General features: G+C 37.3%; 1 protein-coding gene across 5 annotated transcripts in view; it reads left to right on the top strand.

The window, feature by feature from the left end:
- The window catches only part of FRY (FRY microtubule binding protein), a 619,856-nt gene extending 600,401 nt beyond the window's left edge, over positions 1 to 19,455 (top strand). For all 5 annotated transcript variants that reach the window (XM_090273729.1, XM_090273727.1, XM_090273726.1 and 2 more), the window contains 2 exons: positions 1,836 to 2,038; positions 17,777 to 19,455. In XM_090273729.1, the coding sequence (XP_090129855.1) occupies positions 1,836 to 2,038; positions 17,777 to 18,035 (462 nt within the window). In that variant the 3' untranslated portion in view covers positions 18,036 to 19,455. The remainder of the gene's footprint in view (positions 1 to 1,835; positions 2,039 to 17,776) is intronic.
- The last annotated feature ends 5,327 nt before the right edge of the window (positions 19,456 to 24,782 follow it).

Raw genomic sequence — 24,782 nt, 5'->3', positions numbered from 1 at the left:
GAAAGAGTATGATGCTCAGATTCCATCTCAGATGAACTAAGTGACCAGAGGTGCCACAGGTGAGACAAGGGTATAAAAGGAGGACTGAGATGATTATACATGCAACTAGTCAAGCCTTCTGCCTGATAAGTCAATAACCGAGTCTGCCCACTAGACCAGCCCAGGTTAACATCTTGCAAGCAGTAAAATACAAGGATCTAGAAGAGATCAGAGGTCAGAGGAGAGACCTGAACTGAAGGCATGGATGTGGTAGTCATCAGTGCAAAACTAGGAATCCAGGAAACCATCCCACCAAAATCATTGGGGTGAGGGTAGAGCACTGTATTTATCGCTCGGTTGGAGAAAAAGGAAAAGGATGGTATTGTTTTTTAGTATACTCTCAAATGCTAATTTCAAGGGAGGCGTAAGTCAGACATCTTTGTTTAGGAAGAGCTCTTCACAAACCAGTTTTCCTCCATAAAATTACAAATTGTCAGATAAAAGAGAAGATAGTTGATGTTATTTGCTATGTTGTCAATATAAAATTTACTCTTTTTACTCTTGTAGCAAGTATTAACAGAATCCTTAAAATCCATCTTGGCTCAACAAAGAGGACATGCAAATGCAACTCATGTCCTTTTCCATATTAAAAAAAACAATTCAAGTTGCACTTTGAAAAGTAAATTATATGTTACATACCTTGTGTGTATATATATTTATGTATATATATTATATAACTGTGTAAAATCTTGTAAATTTAAAGTGAATTTCTCTTTAATTTAAAATTAGGTAAGTTTTACACAAGCACATACAATATTTAAAACTTGGCCTAGATTTGAAATAATTAAAAAGAAATTCACTTTCAACTTTAAAACTTGTGTACATAAGGTACTCTAATATCTTATTCCAAATAATTACCTCAGTAATTACCTCTAGAGTAGGTATTTGAATTTAACAGGCATATATATGGAAACAAATAGTCCTTAAGGGCTTTGGTTCTATCGCTTATAAAATAAGCAAGCTGGGAATGAAGATATTGGGTACATCAACTCTACAAAGAAAACAAGCATCAACTTATATTACAAAGGAAAAAAACATGTAAAACCATGTCAGTTTTTTTAAATACTCTTGAGATCAGATTTCAAGAATGCTGTCATCCACAATACATTTTAGATTCTCTCTTATGATTTACTTTTTAACACACTGGGTCTTTTGATTTCAGTAATTTTGAGGGGAAATCTTTTTCCTCTGTAACATGAATACTAATATTACATTGATTTTTTTTCTCCTTTTCCTTAAAATTATGTCTTTAATCTCTTTCCTTAGCATAGAAATAGTGAGAAAATTTTATTTTTCATAGTCCATGTTGATGATTATATTTATTGAGCATTTATATGCCAAATTTGCTATTATCTTATGTACACTATCTCATTCATCTTTAAAATTACTCTGTGAGATCTTCAGTCCCACAGATGAGAAAACTAAGACACATAAAAGTCTTTGCTTTACTGTGATCCCACCATACGTTGTAGAATTGGCATTTGAATCCAGCTCTATCGAACTCCCAAGCCTGTTCTCATGTGCATTTTACCTCTAAATATGCTCTTCTACTTATATATAAAACACTTTAAAGGAAGTCTTAATATTTTTTCTATAAAAAGCACTTCCCAGCTGTTGACACATCAAGTTATGTCATCGATACAACCCCATAACCACCTACATATACCATATAGTTCAGTTTCATTTGTCCTATTTTAGTTTACCAAGGTATTAAGCTTGCACTTAATCACACCACATAGAATCAATTGGATCAAAATCCAGCCTTCAACTAACTACAGTAAACAATTTTTTAACAGCTGCTAAATATGTCCAGGGAACTGAGTGACTTAAAGAAAAATCTGAAGGAAGCCACTACAGCCATTGCAGCTGACCCTCTTTATGTAGAGGGTGCGTGGTCTGAGCCAACCTTCACATCCACTGAAGCAGCCATCCAGTCCATGTTGGATTGCCTGAAGAACAACGAACTCAGCAAGGCTTTACGTCAAATCAGGGAATGCAGGTAATTATACTATCTCTTTTAGACATGGTTAAAGGTAATGCATGCCTAATAGTTACTTTGTCATGGTTGGGGACTAAATCACTACAGAAGTAATGTGTATATATTTTATTTACCTCCTTCTTAGATCTCTGCTGTTACCATGCCAGAAACATCAGATTTCAGAACTTATATGTTTAAAGTACTAATGTTGTTTCTGGTTATTTGTCATCCCTAAAGTGTTGATACACTTCAATGTATACCCCCACAAAGGGTCCAAGATGACAGCAGTGTAGGACAATGCGAAAATCACCCATTCCCACAAGCTCACTGAAATATACATGTATACCTATATAAAGAGCAATTTTTCCTGAGAGACAACTGAGAGCTGATTGAACAGCTTCTGAACACAAACAAGAGAAAGAAACCAAATAGAGAAGGCTGGGAAACCATGGGCGTTCTCTGGGATCTTCAGGAATTCTCCAGGATCAGAGGTGCTGACAAGCACCATTGTCTATGTCCCCCTCCACCTTCAAAGGGCAGGCAAAATTACTGCAATATGTTCCCAGACACACTACTTAGAATCCATTTTGACTCTGAACAAAAAGAGCAAGCAGGAACAACAGGGCATCGTGACATGGAACTGGACTCCCTGCCCTGAACCAATAGAGCCTGATAGGCTAGCACCCCATGTGCAATAAACTCCTGCCCAGTTCCAACCAACCTGCAAAAACTACCAGGCACACAGCCCACATAGAATTTGCTTCCACACAAGACAACTTTCTGTATAAGAAATGAGAAAGAGAGAGATCATACAGAGAGAGAGAGAGCTAGGGAGCCACCAGAGCTCTCAAGGAACTGCAGAAATCTCTCCATGGTTGGGTGTGCTGGTGAGCTCCATTGTATACATCCCCCTCTGCCTCCACTGGGAAGGCAGGAGCTGTGCCCAGGTACTCTGGCCTACCTGCAAGATTGCCACAATGGACACATTTCTTCAGCCCACTTTGACTTTGAACAAAGGGAAAAGATCAACAGGGCATTACTACACACACCCGGCCTCCTTTCCTGAGATGCTGTAGCTTGGTAGCCTACCATAGGCACTGGCTTTACTCTAGCTGGCCTTCCATAATTACCCAGCACACTCAGCCTACCAACGGGTGGCTTCTACACAAAGCCACTTTTTCAAGACTTGGAGAGAGAGCTATCTTGTCAAATCACATAAATAACATAGAAAGTCAAACAAAATGCAGGGGGGTGAAAAAACAGAAGAATACCTCCCTGATGAAGGAATAAGAAAAAAATCCCTAAGGAGATGGAGATAAGTCATTTGCTTGATAAAGAAATAGTCATAAGGTGCTCACCAGACTTGAGAGTGAAATACGGGGACTTAAAACTACAACAAAGAGAAAGTTCAGTGGCTCAGGAGAGCAGCACAGGACTGGGACTTTCAGCCTCATCTTGCTGGGTTGTAAGCCTGCATGGAGCTAGCACTTTTGGCCCCATCCTGCTGAGACCAGCCACATGCAGAGATGGGAGTGCCATGTAGGACTGATCTCCAACCCCATCCTGCTTGGGTTGGCAGCTTGGGGGGACTGGGGAGCTGCACAGAGCTGGGATTTTCAGACTGTGTCTTCCAGGGAGGCAAATAAAAGCTCCCCTGCAAGTTAAGTTTGTGCTACCCTGAGAAGAAGAGGTGCCCGCCCTTCACTACAGGCTTGTGGGTACTATCACCAACAAGAGATTATTTGGATCAATGCTGCCAAGTCCTGGATACCCCCTTTGAGTGCAGTTCTGTGGGGAAAAGGACAGCAGCTCAGAGCAGGGACAAAGTGTGAGACCCTCAGAGGCTATTTCTGGGGCCAGGATGAAGTGCTTAGCCCCTTCCTGTGGAATGGGCCAGAATCGTCCCCAGAGGGAGATTCTTTTGATCTATCTCTCTGAGCCAAGGGCACCTGAGCTTGCTCCTGCAAAGGAGTCAGCTGGCTATACCCAACGTGACCCTGCAGCAAGCCCCTCTAGGGGGAACTAGAGTTGAGACTCTGGCAGAGACTGAGGAATTTGGCTTTGAAGCAGAGGCTACTTTCCCCTCATTGAGTGCCTGACTACATGATCCCCAAGTAGGGGACCCTGTAGCCTTATCTCAGCTAGCCTGGGTTCATCCTACAGTCTTTCTTCAGAAGACTCTGGAGGAAGACCAGGCAACCTCAGGGGGAAATGCAGTAGCTGACAGGTGGAGGCTGACCTCAGAGAGCCTTGGTCCTTTTATAGATCTGCCCCCAGTTCTAACCTGGAAGAAGCAGACCAGTTTACACAGATTGTCCCCTCCTACACATGCTGCGGTGCGGTAGACACAGACACAAAACAGTGAACAGCATGGTACCTACAGACAAGTAGACCAAGGCCAGTTACACACGACATCTGACAGCAGCCTGGATCTGAACCCCATCCAAGTGGACCCAGAACCAACACAACCAATGGTGGGCTTCAGATCACACCAGAGCTTGACCCAACTAGCCACACATATGGCAAACCCAACGGGGGAGTCCAGCAAGCATTAGACCTTGCTGGAAACAGCCCCACCTCAATGGGAAATCCTTACAGAGCACCTCATACATGCTGATCAAAATTTACCTTTATAGATACCCAGCCTGAAGGGTTAACTGCCTTCATGAAAGAACCAACAGAATTCAAGCCTCAACTGCAACAGGGGGTGCACATAACCCACAAGAAACATTACTGGAGCATGGAGCTCAAGTGATCTGGTGGATTGTGCCACTGAGCCAAACAAGATACCAGTCATAAAACCATCATAAAAAGTGTGGGAGTCATAAGATCTACCTAGTACACAAAGACAAAATGTAGGAGACAAAGAAAAATGCCACAAGCAAAAGAACAAGAGAAATCCCCAGAAAAAGAATTAAATAAAGTGGATGAAATAGAAGCAATCAAAATAACAGATACAGAGTTTAAAATAATGGTTATAAGGATGCTTAAGGATCTTAAGAGGAAGGATGGATGATCTCAGTGAGAACTTAAAAGAGATAATAAGCATTAAAAATGACATAGAAGGCATAAAAAAGGACCAGTCAGAAATGAAAAATACAGCATATGAAAGGAAGAATACACTAGAAGGAATCAACAGCAGGTTAGATGAAGCAGAGGATCGAACAAGATAATTAGAGAACAAGATAATGGTAACCACCTAAGGAAAGCATTAAAAAGAAAAGAGAGCCCTGGCTGCTGTGGCTTAGCGGATTGAGTGTCAGCCTGCAAACCAAGTGTGGCTGGTTCAATTCCCAGTCAGGGCACATGACTAGGTTGCACGTCAGGTCCCCAATTGGGGGCATGAGTGAGACAACTAAACAGTGATGTTTCTCTCCCTCTCTTTCTCCTTTCCCCTCTCTAAAAATATATAAGTAAACAAACAAATAAATTATTTTTAAAAAATAAAAAGAATTAAGAGAACTGAGGAAAGTCTAAGGGATCTCTGGGACAACATCAAGTGTAACAACTTCTGCATCATAGGGATACCATAAGGAGAAGATTATGAGCAAGGGGTAGAGAACCTAACTTGGTGATGGGAAAGGTCACACAAGTTTGGGAAGCACAGAGTGTGCCATTGAAGATGAACCCAAAGAGACACACACCAAGACATACCATAATTAAAATAGCAAGGTTAAGGACAAAAAGAGAATCTTAATGACAGCAAGACAAAGATAGTTTTCTACATGGGAGCTCACATAAGGCTGTTAGCTGATTCCTCAACAGAAAAACTGCAGACCAGAATGGATTGGCATGAAATATTTAAAGTGATGAAAAACAGGAACTGCAACCAAGACTACTCTACCCAGCATGGCTATTGTATAAAATTGAAGGTGAAATAGGAGCTTCCCAGACCACCCCACCCCACCCCACCCTCGGTGAACAAGATTGACGAACCTTTAACCGGACGCATCAATAAAAAAAGAAAGAGGATCCAAATAAATAAAATCAGAAATTAAGAAGGAGAAGTAACAACTGACATTATAGAAATACAAAGGATTATAAGAAAGTACTATGAACAACTATATACCAACAAATAAGACAACCAGAGTAAAATGGATAAATTCCTAAAAACATACAATCTTCCAAAACTGAATCAGGAAGAATCAGAAAACCTGAATAGACCAATTGCAACTAATTAAATTGGAGCAGTAATCAAAAAGTTCCCAGCAGAAAAAAAGTCCTGGCCCAGATGGCTTCAAAGGAGAATTTTACCAAACATTCAAAGAAGAACACCTATCCTTCTCAAACTATTTCAAAAAATTCAAGAATGGGAAGACTCCCAAGCTTTTTTTATGAGGCCAACATTATACTAATTTCAAAACCAGAGAAAGACACTACAAAGAAAGAAAATTGTAAACCAATATCCCTGATGAATATAGATACTAAAATCCTCAAAAAAATATTGGTAAACCAGATCCAACAATACATTAAAAAGATCATATACCAAGATCAAGTGGGACTTATCCCACGATACAAGTTTGGTACCATATCTGCAAATCTATTACATGATATACCACATAAAATAAAGAATTAAAAAACAACATAATAATATCAACAGGTGCAGAAAAGTCATTTGATAAAAAGTCCACCGATTTATGTTAAAAACTCTCAGCAAAGTGGGAATAGAGAGATCATACCTCAACATAATAAAAGCCACATATGACAAACTCAAACCCAACATTATACTCAATGGGCAAAAACTAAAAGTGTTTTCCTTAAGATAGGAAGAAGACAGGGATGTCCACTTTCACCACTCTTAATTTACATAATACTGTAAGTCCTAGCCATAACAATCACACAAGAAGAAGAGAAAAGGGCATTCAGATTGGAAAGGAAGAAGTAAAACTGTCATTATTTGTAGATGATGTGATACGGTATATAAAGAACCCTAAAGATTCCACCCAAAAAAAAAACTACTGGAGCTAATAAATTAATTCAGTAAAGTAGCAGATACAAAATAAATATCCAGAAATCTGTTGCATTTCCATACACCAATAATGAACTATCAGAATGGGAAACAAAGAAACAATTCCATTTACAATTGCATCCAAAAAACCTAGGAATATATTTAACCAAAAATGTAAAAGACCTGTACTTGGAAAATTTTATGACCCTGAAAAAGAAATTGAAAAGGTACAATAGGTGGGACCATATACGATGTTCATGGATAGAAATAATTAACATCATTAAAATGTCCATACTATCCAAAGCATTATATGAATCCAACACAATTCCTATCAAGATACCAAAAGCATGTTTCATTGAACTAAAATATATATTCTAAATGTATATATGGAAAAGACCCTGGATGGCCAGAGCAAGCTTGAGAAAGAAAAATTAAGTTGAAGGAATCACACTACCTGATATCAAACTATACAACAAAGCCCTAGTAATCAAAACAGCATGGAACTGGCATATAAGTAATCAATGAAACAGAATAGAAAGCCCAGAAATAAACCCATGCCTCTGGTCAATTAATATTTAACAAAGGAGGCAAGAACATACAGTGGGATAAAGATAGTCTATTCAGTAAATGGTTCTGGGAAGTTTGACAGATATGTGCAAAAAAAATGAAACTACACCAACTTTTAACACTATACACAAGAATAAACTCCAGGACTTCCAGCCAAGATGGAGGCGTAGACAGATATGCTGCATCTCCCTCCACACCTAAGAAGCAATACAACTACCTCAAAACTAGAAACAACCACAAGTTCCAGAAAATCAAACTACATGGAAGTCCAGCAAACAAAGATATAAGGAAGAAATACTCATCCAGACAGGTAGGAGGGGTAGAGCCAGGGCAGCGAGGACACAGTGTGGTGGCCGCAGCAGCGGCGGCGGCAGCAGCAGCAGTGGTGGGCCAGCGGAAAGCACAGTCACATGTTTTAAAAGGGCAGGAGGGACACCTGGGGAGCATTCCCAGCTCCTCACCAAACCTCGCAGTTCACGGTCCCAGCACTGAGGAAAATCAAGCCTCATTGCTTCCGACTGTGCAGACCAGTGGGGGTTGGGGTAGAGGCAGAAACTGCTGGTCTCAGCAGAGTCCGCTTGCTTGAAGGGCCCCATGGTCCTAGAATGTCCACAGACTCACCCACTCTGGGAATGGCGGCCAGGGAAGCAGCTAGAGGGTCACCAGTCCAGTGCAGAAATGGGAGAGGTGCCTGGAAAAGGGGCAAGTGCTGGAGAGGCGGCATTGTTCCCTCTCGGACCCCTCCCCCACATAAAGTGCCACAACATGGTGAAACAGGTCGTCCTGTACTGACAAATCTCTAAGGCTCCGCCCTTACAATGTAATAGGAGCAACAGTTCTACCTGGGATGCGAAGGCAAACAGACACAGGAGCCTCTCAGAATGAGGAGACAGAGAAGTATGGCCCAAAAGGGGAAATGGATCAAGGTTCCAGTCGGAGAACTAAGCGACGAGGAGGTAGCCAACCTAACAGACAGAGATTTCAAAACACTGGTGATAAAGATGCTCATAGGCTTGACACATATGCTTGAGTATGGCAAACGTATAAGGGAAGAAGTGAAGGCTATGCTAAGTGAAATTAAGGAAAATTCACACAAAATCAATGGTGAAGGGAAGGAGATTGAAGTTCAGATGAATGATTTGTAACATAAGGAAGAAAAAAACAGTCAACCAGTTCAGAATGAGGAAGCAAGAATTGAAAATAATGAGGAAAACTTCCCAAATTTTGCAAAGGAGATGGACTTACAGGTCCAGGAAGCACAGAGGGTCCTGGGTGAGCTGGACCCAGAGGGGAATGCATCAGGACATATCCTGACTGAGATGCCAAAGGTGAAAGATAAAGACAGAGTCCTGGGGCAACAAGAGAGAGGTGGAGAGTTGCCTACAGGGGGTTGCCTATAGGACTGTCAGCTGATTTCTCAAAAGAAATTAGGCAGGAAGGGACTGGCAAGCAGTATTCAATGTAATGAAAAGCAAGGACCTACCACCAAGACTATCTGTACTCTATCCAGCAAAGCTATCATTTATAAAGGAAGGGCATATGAAGTGCTTCCCAGACAAGGTGACACTAAAGGAGTTCATCATCACCATGCCATTATTATATGAAATGTCAAAGGGACTTACTTAAGAAAAAGAAGATCAAAACTATGAACACTAAAATCGCAACAAGCTCACTACTATCAACAACTGAATCTAAAAAATAAAAACAAAACCCAACTAAGCAAACCAGAATAGGAACAGAATCATAGGTATGGGGACCATTTAGAGGGTTATCAGCTGGGCCGGGGGAGAGGGGAAAATGGTGTAGGGACTAAGAAGCATAATCGGTTGGTACAAAATAGACAGGAGGATGTTAAGAATAATACAGGAAAGCGTGAAGCCAAAGAACTTATATGCATGATGCATGGACATGAACTAAGGGGGATGGGATTTCTGGAGGGAAGTGGGGTACTGGGCAGAGGGACACAAAGGGGAAAATAATTGGAACTACTGTAACAACATAATCAATAAAATATACTTTAAAAAAAGAAAAAGAATAAACTCCAAATGGATTAAAGACTTAAATGTTAGACTTCAAACCATAATAATGCTAGAAGAAAAGATAGGCAGTTTAATCTTGGACATTTCTCAAAGCCATATTTTTTCTGATATATCTCCTCAGGGAAGGGAAACAAAAGGAAATGTAAATAAATGGGACTACATCAAACTAAAAAGATTTTGCCCAGCAAAGGAAACCATCAACAAAATGATAAGACAACCAACCCACTGAATGGGAGTACATATTTACCAATGATACATCTATAAGGGGTGAATATCCATAATTTAAAATGAACTCATAAAACTCAAACTCAACACCAAAATAACAAACAATCCAATTTAAAAATGGGCTAAGGACCTGAATAGACACTTCTCCAAGGACATACAGATGGCCATTAAATGTATGAAAAGATGCTCAACATCACTAATCAGAGAAATGAAAATTAAAACCCACAATGAGATGTCACCTCTCACCTCTCAGAATAGCTATCATCAATAAATTAAAAAACAAGTGCTGGTGAGGATGTGGAGAAGAGAGCCATTGAGCACTGCTGTTGGGAATGCAGATTGGAGCAGATTAGTGGAAAGCAGTATTGACTTACCTCAAAAAAATAAAAACAGAACTTCCCTGTGACCCAGCAATTTCACTTCTGGAAATATATTCAAAGAACCCAAAGCCCTATGTTCACTGCACTGTTATTTATAATAGCCATGATTTGGAAGCAACCCAAATGCCTATCAATGGATGAATAAATAAAAACACTTTGGTACATATTGCACAATGGCATACTACTCAGTGGTAAGAAAATAGAAAATCCTATCCTTTGTGACAGTATGAATGAACCTGAAGAGTGTTATGCTGAGTGAAATAAGCCAGTCAGAGAAAGACAAATACCATAAGATTTTACTTATATGTGTAATCTAATAAACAAAATAAACCAACAAACAAAATAGAAACGAATTCATAGATGCAGAGAACAGACTGACAGCTTTCAGAGGAGCAGGAGTGATCGCTGGGTGAAAAAGGTAAAGAAATTAAGCAAAAAATAAAACCTCATAGACAACTGTATGGTGATGGTGATTAACATAGATAAAGGGGGTGGGGAAGGTAAGAGAGGTAAAGGGGGAACAAATGGTGATGGAAGGACTCCACTTGTTGTGAACACAAAATAAAATATACAGATGATTTATTACAGAATTGTACCCCTAAAACCTATATAAATTTATTAACCAGTTCCATTCCAATAATTTTGATTAAAAAAGAAATATAAATAATATTATATTGGCACAAAAGCAGACACATAGATCAATGGAACAAAATAAGGAGCCCAGAAGTATACCCTCGCTTATATGGTCAATTAATCTATCATAGGAGGCAATGATATATAATGTTGAAATGCCAGTCTCTTCAATAAGTGGTGTTGGAAAAATTAGACACTGTCTTACACCATATACAAGAATAACTCAAAATGAATTAAAGACTTAAAGACTAGAAATCATAAAACTCCTGGAGGAAAACATAGGTAGTAATCTAACATATTTTGGGGCATGTCCCCTTGGGCAAGGGAAGCAGAAGCAAAAATATAAACAAATGAAACTTTATCAAGAAACAATCAACAAAATGAAATAACCTACTCAATGGGAGAATATATTCATAAATGATATACCTGCTAAGGGTTTGATATCCAGAGTACATAAGGAACTCATATACCTCAATAACAGAACAAAAATGTTTTTAATCTAAGAATGAATATAACACATGAGGAGACATTTCTCCAAAGAAGACATACAGATGGCCAACAGACAAGTGAAAAACTGTTCAACATCACTAATCATCTGGCAAATGAAAATCAAATCCACAATGAGATACTATTTGACCCCAGTCATTATGGCTATTATCATGAAGTCAACAAGTAACAAGTGTTGGTGAGGATGTGGATAAAAGGGAACCCTTGTGCAGTATCCATGTGGGACTGTGAATTTGTGCATCCACTATGGAAAACAGTATGAAGATTTACAAATAGAACTACCATATTACCCAGCAATTTGTCTTGTGGGTATTTATCCAAAGAAAATGAAAACACTTTTGGAAAGATAAATGCACCCCTGTGTCACTACAGCATTATTTAAAATAACAGATATGGAAGCAACCTGGGTATCCATCAAAAGACAAATTGCTTAAAGAAGATGTGGTATATAAACAGTACAATGGAATTTTACTCAGCAATATAAAAGAATAAAATCCTGTCATTGCAACAACTTGGTAGACCTAGAGAGCATTATGCTACGTGAATTAAGTCAAAGACAAAGATATTAGTTTCACTTATATGTGGAATTTTTTAAAGTATATTTTATTGATTATGTTGTTATAGTAGTCCCAATCAATTTTTTCCCCTTTGCTCCCCTCTGCCCAGTACTCCCCTTCCCCCTACATGTGGAATTTTTTTAAAACAGTCAAAACAAATGAACAAACAAAATAAAGAAAAGACTCATAGAAACAAAGATCAAACTGATAGTTATCAGAGGGGACAGATGGGTAAAAGGTGAAGGAGAATATGGTCAGTAAGAGTGTGATAACTTTGCCTAGTGACAGGTGATTATTAGACTTAAATGTGGTATGCACCTAGTAAGATAGATAAGTGTAAATTACTATGTTGTACACCTGAAAGTAGTATAACATATGCCAACTATGCTTTAATATAGAAAATCCACCAAAAAACCTAACACATGGAGGGAGGAGAAAATCTAGTCCTTTCAGAATATATCCCAATTTTAATGCCGATCAGATTAAAATTGACTGCTATAGATATAGAATTATATACATAAACCTCATAGTAACTTCAAACCAAAAATTTACAAAAGTTACACAGAGAAACTGGAACCAAAAAAAAATACTAAAGAAATCCAACAAAAGATAAGGAAAGAGGTCAAGAAAGGAAAGGAACAGAGAACTATGAAAACAAAAATTTGATAAAATGAGAATATGTACATGCCTATTAATAATAACTTTAAATGCTCCAATAAAAAGACAAAAGGTGGCTGAATGGATTTAAAAACCAGACCTATCTATATGGTACCTACAAGAGACTCACTTCAGATTGAAAGACACATACAGGCTGAAAGTCAAGGGATGGGATAATTTATTCCATTCAAACCAAAAAGAAGAAGGAGAAGAAGAAGAAGCTGAGGTAGCAGTACTCATATCAGACAAAATAGACTTTACAACAAAGGATGTAAATAAAGACAAAGAAGGACATTGCCTAATTATAAAGGGATCAATCAAAGAAGAGGATATAACAATCATAAATATTTATACACCCAATGTAGGAGCACCTAAATATTTAAAGCACACATTAATGACATAAAGGGAGAAATTCACTTATGTATTAATAGTAGGGGATTTTAATATCCCATTCACATCAATGGCTATATCATCCAGGAAGAAAATTAATAAGGAAGTTATGGCCTTAAATGTCACATTACACCAGATATACTAATGGACATTTGTAAAACATTACATCAAACACTGCAGAATACAGTATTCCCTCACTTATCACGGCTATTACATTCTAGACCCCCCTCAAGGTAGGAATCTTACATTTATTCTACACTCTTAAACCTACATAACTTTAACAACATATGTATACAGTACCACAAAATCCCACAATGTAGTGAAAAATCTGCAATAAACAATTAAATATAATATTTTTTAAAATCCCACGATACAGTGAGGCCACGATAAGTAAACCACGAATAAGAAAGGGACTACTGTACACATTTTTACAAGTACACACAGAACATTATCTAGGATAGATTTCATAACAAGCCTCAATAAGTTCAAAAAGATTGAAATTATATCAAGCATATTTTCCTAGGAAACTGGAAAAAATAAAAATACATGGAGTTTAATCAACATGCAACTAAACAACCAGTGGATCAAAGAGGAAATCAAAACTACCTTGAGACAAATGAAAATGAAAAGATTTTCTTTTTTTTTTTCTTTTTCTTTTTTTTAATTCTCACTCGAGGACATTCTTACTGATTTAGAAAGAGGGAAAGACAGGGAGAGAAACATTGATCAGTTGCTTTTTGCACACTCTCCAACTGGGACTGAACATGCACCCCAAGCATGTGCTCTGACTGGAAATCGAACCCATGACCTTTTGTTTTATCAGACACTCCAACCAACTGAGCTACACTGGCCAGGACAAACACAGCTTTTCCAAATCTGTGAGATGCAGCAGAAGTAATTCTAAAAAGAAAGTTCATAGCTATACAGAACAACCTCAAGAAACAAGAAAAATCTCAAATAAATGATCTAACTGTATATTTAAAGGAACTAGGAGAAGAGCAAACAAAACCCAGAATAAATGAAGGAAAGAAGTAATAAAGATTAGAGTGAAAACAAAGAAAATAGAAATTTAAAAAAACAATAGAAAAACTCAATGAAACTAAAACCTGGTTCTTTGAATGGATAAATAGAATTCACAAATCTCTAGCCAGCCAGACTCAAGAAAAAGTAGTGAACCAAAAATAAATAAACTCACAAATGAAAGAAAACCAACACCACAGAAATACAATTAATCATTAAAGAATACTGAGAACAATTATAGGCCAAAAATTTAACAAGCTATAAGAAATGGATAAATTTCTAGCAGCATAGAACCTTCCAAGACTGAACCAAGAAATAGGAAATCTAAACAGACCAATCATTAACAATGAAATAGGAGCATTTATCAAAAAACTCCCAACAAATAAAGTCGAGGACCAAATGGCTTGACAGGTGAATTCTACCAAATATTTAAAGAAGAATTAATACCTACCTTTATTAAACTATTTCAAAAAATGGAAGAAGGAACATTTTCAAACTCATTCTACAAAACCAGCATTACTTTGATACCAAAACCAGAGGAAGACCTTACATAAAAAGAAAATTGCAGGCCATATCCTTGATGAACATACATGCAAAATTTCTCAACAAAATAGTAGCAAACTGGATTCAACAATATATTTTAAAGGTTATATACCATGACCAACTGAGATTTACCCCGGAAATGCAAGATTGGTTCAACATCCATATCAATCAGCATGATACAACACATTAAAAATGAAGAATAAAAAAAATGATGATCTCAGAAAAAGTACTTAACAAAAGTCAACATCCTTTTATGATAGACACTTTCAACAAAGTGATTATAGAAAGACCATTCCTCAACATTGTAAGGGCTATATATGACACACACACGCAGCTAATTTTATATTCAATGGTGAAAAAGTTGAAAACCTTTCCTCTAAGATCAGGAAGAAGACAAAGACACCTTCTATTACCATCTCTATTCAACATAGTATTGGCAGTCCTAGCCATAGCAATCAGACCAGAAAAAGAGTAAAATGGTATCAAAATCACAAAGGAGGAAGTACAACACACTATTTGCAGATGACATGATACTATATGTAGAAAATTCTAAAAACTCCACCAAAAATGATCAGAACTAATAAGTGAATTCATTTGCAGGATACAAAATCAATATACAGAAATGTGTTACATTTCTATACACCAATAATGAATAATCAGAAGAAGAAATTAAGAAAACAATCTGATTTACAATTGCATCAAAAAGCATAATTTTTTAGAAATAAATTTAGCCAAAGAGGTGAAAGACCTGAATACTAAAAACTATAAAACATGAAAGAAATTGAAGCGGTACAAGTAAATGAAGGATATACTGTGATCATGGATTAAAGGGATTAATATTGTTAAAATATCCTTACTACCTAAACCAATATCCAGATTCAATGCAATCCCTGTTAATAGCAATGGCATTTTCCTCAGAACTAGAACACCTAATCTTAAAATTTATATAGACCCATAAAAGACTGCAAATATCAAGAGAAACCTTAACCCCCCCCCAAAAAAAATGTATGAGGTGATATCAAACTATAGTAATCAAAATCTTATAGTACTGGCATAAAAACATATAGAAATCAATGTAATAGAGAACCCAGAAATAAACCTATGCCTATGTGGTCAATTAATCTATGACAAAGGAGACATGAATATAGAATGGGGTAAGGACAGTCTCTTCAATAAGTGGTGTTGGGAAAACTATACAGGTACATGCAAAAAATGAAATTAAACCACTTTCTTACACCATAAACAAAAATAAATTCAAATGGATTAAAGACTTAAATGTATGGCATGGAACCACAAAACTCCTAAAAGAAAACATAGGCAGTAGTCTCTCTGACATCAGTCTTAGCAATATCTTTTTGGATATGTGTCCTTGATGAAGGATAATAAATGAAAAAATGAGATCAAGGTCTGTCCAGAAATATCCAGCCATGTAACATGAAAAATAGAGACATTTAATGAAGAAGATACAAGAAACATTGTACATAGGACAATGATAGCTCAGACCCCTTCAAAGTAGGCACATTTGGACCTCACACAGTTCTCCCAATCACCATCGTATTTTCCTGAATCTCATCAATGGTCTGAAATCTCTTCCCTTTCAAAAGTGATTTTAGTTTTAGGAAAAGCCAGGAGTCACAGGTGCCAAATTTGGGCTGCAGGGGGGCTGAGTCACCTGGGTGATTTGATGTTTTGCCAAAAAACTCTGCACAAGACATGATGCATGAGCAGACATGTTGTTGTGAAACTGCCAATCACTAGTTGCTCATAGTGGTGGCCTTCTGAATCATCCAAATAGTTTTCACATAGGAATGTTAAGCCAAATGCAAAATTAGATGCAGATTCTTTGGTCTACTCACTCAGCCATTTTGTATGTGACAACAACATAGCACACATGCTCACTCAATGGCATCTACTGCCCTCACTGATGAAGTCATCATTATTCATGCATGCACATTCCAGTCTACTCTCCTTGGCTACCAGGTTATACCAATGTCATGCAAACCATTCTTGTTATATTAACAATAGCTTGACTTTTTCCAGACCTTGTACATCAAACTAAAAGCTGTACACAATAAAGAAAGCCATCAATAAAACAAAAACAGCCTACTTAATGGCAGGAAGTATTCACAAATAATACATCTGATAAGAGGTTAATATCCAAAATGTATAAAGAACACATACAACTTAACACCAAAAAACCAAACAATCCAATTTAAAAATCGGCAGATGACCTGAATAGACGTTTATCCAAAGAGGACATGCAGATGGCCAATAAACATATGCAAAGATGCTTAATATCACTAATCATCAAAGAAATGCAAATTAAAACCACGATGACCTTAACCTCACACCTATCAGAATGGTTATCAAAAATCAACAACAAGTGCTGTCAAGGATGTGAAGAAAAGGGAACCCTAGTGCAGTGTTGGTGGAACTGCAAATTGGTGTCATCACTAGGGAAAACAGTTTGGAGGGTCCTCAAAAAATTCAAATTGAACTACCATATGACTCAGTAATTCCAATTCTGGTTATCTATCCAAAGAAATCCAAAACAATAATTCAAAAAGATAGATGTTCCCCTGCATTTATTACAACATTATTTACACTAGTCAACATATGGAAACAACCCAATTACCCATCAATAGACAAGTGGATAAAAAAGTGGTGGTACATATATACAATGGAATATTATTCAACCATAAAAAAAATAACGAAATCTTGTCATTTTGACAACATGGACAAACCCAGAGGATATTGTGCTATGTGAAAGAAATAAGACAGTAAGACAAGTACCATATGGTTTCACTTATATGTTGAATATTTTTTAAAAAATGAATAAACAAAAACAGAACCATAGATATAGAGTACCAGCTGATGGTTGCCAAAGGGGAAAAGTGTGGAGGGATGGGTGAAATAAAAATATATAAAATTTTTTTACAGTATATACTCCAACATAATTTTAAAAACTAGTATTAGAGTGTATCCCTTTGGGGCTTTTACCCCTACATCTTGATAGTGAGCAAATAAATGTTTTAAAATTATCAGATTCCATGCTGCTATTTTTATATTTCATATAGTTTTATCAAAGTCAATAATGTTTAAAATTATAAATTTATGATTATGGTTGCAGAACTCTGACTATACTAAAGCTTATGAATTGTATACTTTAGATTGGTGAATTTTACCTCAAAGCAGTTTCTATAAACAAAATATTCTTATACTAACAAAAACTCACTAACTTCTCTTTGTGATCAATAGTGCCTATAATCTGTGCTCTCCTTTTTTGAATGCAGAACTCTGTGGCCCAATGACATCTTTGGAAGCAGTTCTGATGATGAAATCCAGACACTACTGAATATTTATTTCCGTCATCAAACTCTGGGACAAATGGGTACTTATGCATTGGTGGGTTCTAACCAGAGCCTGACTGAAATCTGCACCAAGTTAATGGAGCTGAACATGGAGATTCGAGACATGATTCGCAGGGCCCAGAGTTACCGAGTACTCACTGCTTTTCTTCCAGACTCCAGTGTTTCTGGCACTAGTCTCTGACAGGAGACCCCCATCACCCATTGGTTCAAAGATGCAGGTGCTGCCTTGCCAGGGTGACATCATTCAATATCTTTTCAGCCTTCAGAAGGCTTGGTCAGACTGTTCTCCCTCTTGTTACCTGTTGGACTTTTTCTAAAGGGGATGACAGAACTTCCAACATGTAGCAATACTAAGAACCAAGGTAGCATAGAACAGTTTGGTACTCCATCTGTCATGCTGTGTGGCACAAATGGTGTCATTTTACTGAGCAGATGCAACTCACTACTGAAGAACTGACTTCCATTGCATACCAAAGCCGGCTACCCTGAACAATATGTTCCTTTCTATAAACTACTTTAGATTGGCGAAAGTGCAATGTTTTCCTCACTAAAACATTTTTATATTATAAAACCTGTATATTCTTTCCCTTTATTTTTCCTTTCCTTGTGTGTGTGTGTGTGTGTGTGTGTGTGTGTGTACGTACGTACTGAGGAAGGGACAGGCAGAATGAAGCTGGCCTTTAAAAACTAAAAGACGGTCAAAAGCTGACAGCCTGTATATGTGAAAAGGGAATTATAAATGGACATGTACACTGTAATTTGAATACAATTACTGTACCCAAAAGGAGCTGCTATGAAGTACCTTTATGTTGCTAGACTACTGTTTTGCAGGGGTCTGTGATTAGGACCTTATTACAAAAATGGTCCAGATAGACCTTTTTTTAAGGATCTTGGCTGCTTTTTACTAGAAGGTTGCTTTTATGAGCAATTTATACTACAGAAGAATGAGTGTTCATTTTAACCAACTTTGCCATTTTGTAGAAGAGAGTTAAAGAGGTTCACATTATAAATTGCAAGCCTTTTCACCTGTCATGCATGCATATTTTAATATCCACTTGGATAGACAGAAGTAGAATCCTAAAGGTAAAATATGGGTTGTCACTTTATTTTTTAAGAAATGTTATTCTTTATTTGTAATATTTATCTAAAGGGCCATTCTTAAGTGCTTTTTCCTTAAACTTAATGCTGTCAAGTGTTAGATGTTTGCATGTAAACCTGTTGCACATCAGAAACATATTCAAAGTTTATCTATGTAACTTATTTACTCTGTATATACATTTAAAGTTTTTGTGATGTAATCTTGGTTGATATTCTGTTCAGAACTTCCTTTAGACTAAAAAAAAAAAGACAAAATACATATTGCCCATAGACTTTACTTCTGGTTAATGAAGATTTTTTTTCTTCGACACAATTCATAGTTTTGGATGAAAGTTGCCACAGTGGTAGCCCCAAGGGGCACCATCTATATGTGTTTCATATATGGCAACCATTGGGGTTGTGGAGCAAACACGAAACAGAGACATTGGGGAAGTGGACACAAAACAGAGACAGACCTTTCAATCACCTCTCTCTGTACTAATAAAAAAGGAAATCAGAATAGAGCTCCAATTGTCCACAGCCTATTATTAAGCTGTCATCTTTAAAATTTTGAAATAACTATAATGATCAGGAAGAGCAGTAGGAGTTTTAATTCTGTCATCAATACCATCTATTCTCCACCCCATTTGTAATACAGGGACACGAATAAATAATGATCTAATTTCGACTGTGTTTCTAGTCATATTTACTTAGACTAGCAAACATCCCTTGCTTCCCTTTCAACAACTGAAGCAAAAATAATAATTTTCTAGAAATATCCTGCAGTAGAGAGTCTAACCCAGACTTATTTTAAGTATATTTTATTGATTATGTTGTTACAGTAGTCCCAATTTTATCCCCTTTGCTCCCCTCTGCCCAGTAACCCCCTTCATTCAGCAATCCCACCTCCCTTAGTTCATGTCCATCGGTCATGCATATAAGTTCTTTGGCTTCACCCTTTCCTATATTATTCTTAACTTCCCCATGTCTATTTTGTACCAACCGATTATGCTTCTTAATCCCTGCACCATTTCCCCATTTATCCCCCTCCTCCCTCCCAGCTCATAACTCTCCAAATGATCTCTATACCTATGATTCTGTTCCTATTCTGGTTTGCTTAGTTGGATTTTGTTTTTACTTTTTTGATTAAGTTGTTCGTAGTTGTGAGTTTGTTGTCATTTTAGTGTTCATAGTTTTGATATTCTTTCTCTTAAATAAGTCTCTTTAACATTTCATATAATAATGGCTTGGTGATTAACTCTTAGCTTTACCTTGTCTGAGAAGCACTTCATCTGCCACTCCTTTCTAAATAATAACTTTGCTGGATAGAGTAATCTTGGTTGTAGATCCTTGCTTTTCATCACATTAAATAGTGCTTGCCAGTGTCTTCTTGCCTGCAGTTTCTTTTGAGAAATCAGCTGATATTCTTATAGGCACCCCTTTGTAGGTAACTCTGCTTTTCTCTTGCTGCTTTTAAGATTCTCTTTATCTTTCACCTTTGGCATTTTAATTATGATGTATCTTGGTGTGGTTCTCTTTCGGTCTAGTTTGTTTGGGACTCTGTGTGCTTCCTGGACTTGTATGTCTATTTCCTTTGCCAAATTTTGGGGAGTTTTCCTTCATTATTTTCTCACATAAGCTTTCAATTTCTTGCTCTTCCTCTTCTCCTTCTGGCACCCCTATGGATGTTGGCATGTTTAAAGTTGTCCTAGAGGTTCCTAGCCTCTCCTCATTTTTTTCAATTCTTGTTTCCTCATTCTGTACTGGTTGACTGTTTTTTTTTTCTTCTTCCTATGTTTCAAATCATTGATTTGAACCCCAATTTCCTTCCCTTCACCATTGGTTTTGTGTGAATTTTCCTTAATTTCACTTAGCATAGCCTTCACTTCTTCCCTTATACGTTTGCCATACTCAAGCATATGTGTCAAGCCTATGAGCATCTTTATCACCAGTGTTTTGAAATCTCTGTCTGTTAGGTTGGCTACCTCCTCGTCGCTTAGTTCTCCCACTGGAACCTTGATCCATTTCCCCTTTTGGGCCATACTTCTCTGTCTCCTCATTCTGACAGGCTCCTGTGTTTTCTTGCCTCTGTGTCTTAAGTAGAGCTGTCACAAATATTACATTGCAAGGGGCAGAGCCTTAGGTTTTCATCAGTACAGGGTGACCCGTTTCACCACGTTGTGGTGCTGTATGTGGGGGAGGGGTCAGAGAGGGAACAATTCCACTTGCTCAGCACTTGCCCCTTTTCCAGGCACTTCTCCTACTTCTGTATGGGACTGGCACCCCTCTCGCTGTTGCCCTGGCCATGGTTCCCAGAGTGGGTGGGTCTGTCGATGTTCTAGGACTGTGGAGGCCCTTTAAACAAACATACTGTGCTGAGAGACTGGCAGTTTTGTCCTCTGCCCCAACCCCCACTGGTATGCACAGTCAGAAGCAATGAGGCTTTATTTTCTCTGGCACTGGCACCGTGAGCTGAGTGGTCTGGTCAGGAACTGGGAATGCTCCCAAGGTGTCCCGCCCCACTTTTTAAAATGTGTGACTGTACTTTCCGCTGGTCTGCAGCTGCTGCCACCACTGCCGCCACCACCACACCACGTCCTCTCCACCCCCAACCTGTCTGGATGAGTATTTCTTCTTTATATCTTTGTTTGTTAAACTTCCATGCAGCTCAATTTTGTGGAACTTCTGGTTGTCTCTAGTTTTGAGGTAGTTGTATTTTTTCTTAGTTGTGGAGAAATGCAGCATGTCTGTCTAGGCCTCCATCTTGGTCAGAAGTGACTGAGACTTTTTTTAATGTTACCCAAGATATAATTACTAACATATTCTTTTGCTGATTTATTTTTTAATATACCTGAAGAATGATTTACCACAATTTACAAAAGATAACTGAATAATGTTCTTTCTGAAAAATGTCTCATAAAACACATGTTTCTGTAGATAACCACACTAGCCAATGCTCAGAGTGTTCTGTTGCGACCCACAAAAGAAAGGATTGACTAGTCATGACTGAATTTTCCACCATGCCCTCTTACCCAGCGAAGAACCACCTTGAGGGTTACTCTTTTAAAAAAGAGAATTTCAGTAGTACATTGTAATCTAGTCATAGAAAGTAAGGGGGGTGTGAATCTTTTTTTCTTCATTTTACAAAAGAAAACAAAGTGACATCAGAATCATGGCAAAGTTTTGAGACTCCTTTGTTTCTATACTTAAATGTATAAGTCAGACATTCAAACTAAACAAAGGATGTCTGCTCTAAACAATCACACATATTGAAACATCTGAAGATGGCCAGGATGGTGATGATAAGGATGATAACCTCAGATACACTTGGGGCTCCAATGTGAGCTTGTAGCAATGGAGAAATTGGGCTTCAGCCTTCACACTATGGCCAAGATTGTAAGAGGGGAAGAAGCAGTGGTCCTCCAAGAAATAGCATCTCTCTCCTCTTTCCCATCATGGTAGACCCTGGTAGAAGCAGTGAAGATGCCTCCGAAAACACAGTGAAACTAGTGACGTCTAGTAAAATAAGGAAATAGTAATAGGAACTTGCAAAACCACTTCACCACCCTCAACATTCCTCCATCACTGGTAGTGGCCTGGAACCAAGGTGAGCCAGTGATAGAAGGGACACCCAGCATCCAAGTGAGGAAGTGGCACTTTCCTTAACTAAAGTGATGCTGCACCACTATGATCCCAGAGGCATAAGTACTGCAGCTAAGAAAAAATAATAACATGTAATATATCACCATCCACTGGGAAACGAAAGTACCCTATCTTAACCTGCTCAATGGTTGAAAGCAAAACTGTATCTAAACAAAAAAGAAAAAAAGAGCTTACTATGTCAAATGTGCAGGCAAAGAACCCATCAAGTAACATGAACAACCAAGTGAACTTGAAAGCAGAGAAAAAATAAAATTCCCAGAAATTAAATGCAAAGTCATAGAAGACAATAACTTAAATGATAGAGAATTTAAGATTGCAGTTATGAAGAAACTCAACAAGATACAAGAAAACTCAGATGGTAGTTCAATGAGCCCACAAAGAAAATTAATGAACAAAAGGATCATTTTATCAGAAAGACAAACTATATCAATAAACCAAACAAATTCTGGAGCTGAAGGACTCATTAAGGAGATGAAGAATGCATTGGAGATCATTGGGAATAGAGCAGGTCATATGGAAGACAGAATTAGGAGGCATAAAGATAGAAATCTAGAAATGATTCAAGTGAAAGAACAGAGAACTAAGAGTTTTTAAAAAATGAAATCTACAAGAACAATCTGACTCTATTAGAAAGAGCAACATAAAAGATAATAAGTGTACAAGAAATAGAAAATTGATAACTTCTCAGGCCTATGGAGAGAACTAGACTTTAGAATAAAGGAACCTAATACAACACAAAGTTATATTGACATAAAAACACCTTCTCCAAGACACATTTTATTCAAACTGTAAAAAATTAACGACAACAAATTCTAAAGGTAGCAAGGGAAACAAAGCTATCCCCTACAAAAAAAAAAAAAAAAAAAAAAAAAAAACATTAAATTGTCCTCAGATTTCCCACTAGAAACGTAAGAGAGGCAATAGTGGAAGGACATATTCAAAATAATATATCCAGCAAAGTTGAACTTCTATATGAAGGAGAAATAAAGGTTTTAACAGACAAACAAAACTGACAGAATTTATCACCACAAAACCTGCATTAAAAGGAATGGTGAAAGGAGTTCTTCTAACATTAAAAAAATATATATATATACATATATATATATATATGTATATATATGTGTAAAACTTTAAGATGACTAGCATAGAGAAGCAGGAAATTGCAACTTAAAAACAATATTAAACTTAATTATATAACAACATAAGGGAGGAATAAAGCATTAAAAATGACTACTAAAAAATGGTAATAAATGTAAAACAAATAATTTGAAAACAAAAAAAGGAAGAAAAGGAAGAAACTTGTACAGATGAGGGAAGATAAGATGCAGTGAGAAACAATTATTATGTAAGAGCATTATTTTACATAAACTTAATGTTAACCACAAAAGAAAAATAGCTGAGGCAGGGAACATAAAAAGCAAAAAAATGGGGAAAATTATAGAAAACCACTAAACTAATGGATATACATATCTCAGATGATCAGGGAAAGTGTACCATTGAGCCCCACAGGTCACCTACTAGATAAAGGAACACTATCAAAATGGGAGACATAGAAGATCTACCTGATTGATACACAGAAACAAATACAGAGACAATCCAAAATGGGGAGACAGAGAAACACCCCAAATGAAAGAACATAAGCAATCCTGAGAAAAAGAACATGGAGGCCAGCAATCTACCAGATACAGAGTTCAAAACAATGGTTATAAAAATGCTCAAGGAATTTAGAACTTTTAACAAAGAAGAGGCAAGCATAATAAAGGACATAGAAGCCACAGAAAAGGACCAGTCAGAAATGAAGAATACAGTATCTGAAAGAATAACTAGAAGAAATCAACAGATTAGATGAAGCAGAGGATCAGATCACCAATTTAGAACACAAGGTAGCAAAAATCACCCAATCAGAGACCTCTGAGATAACATTATGCATAACAACATCTGCATCATAGGGGTTACCAGAAGTCTCAGAAGACAACAAGAGATTGAGAAACTATTTGAAGAAATAATGATGAAAAAGTTCCCTAACCTGGTGAAGGAAAAAGAGACACAAGTCCAGAAAAGCACAGAGCCCAAACAAGATGAAACCAAAGAGGCCCACACCAAGGCATAATTAAAATGGCAAGAGTTAAAGACTAAGAGAGAATCTTAAAAGCAGCAAGAGAACGACAGTTACCTACAAGGGAGCTCT

Source organism: Furipterus horrens, unplaced genomic scaffold, assembly GCF_987537825.1.
Source record: "Furipterus horrens unplaced genomic scaffold, mFurHor1.1.pri manual_scaffold_4, whole genome shotgun sequence".
Taxonomy (NCBI): Eukaryota; Metazoa; Chordata; class Mammalia; order Chiroptera; family Furipteridae; genus Furipterus; species Furipterus horrens.
This window is presented reverse-complemented; position numbering and strand designations above follow the sequence as displayed.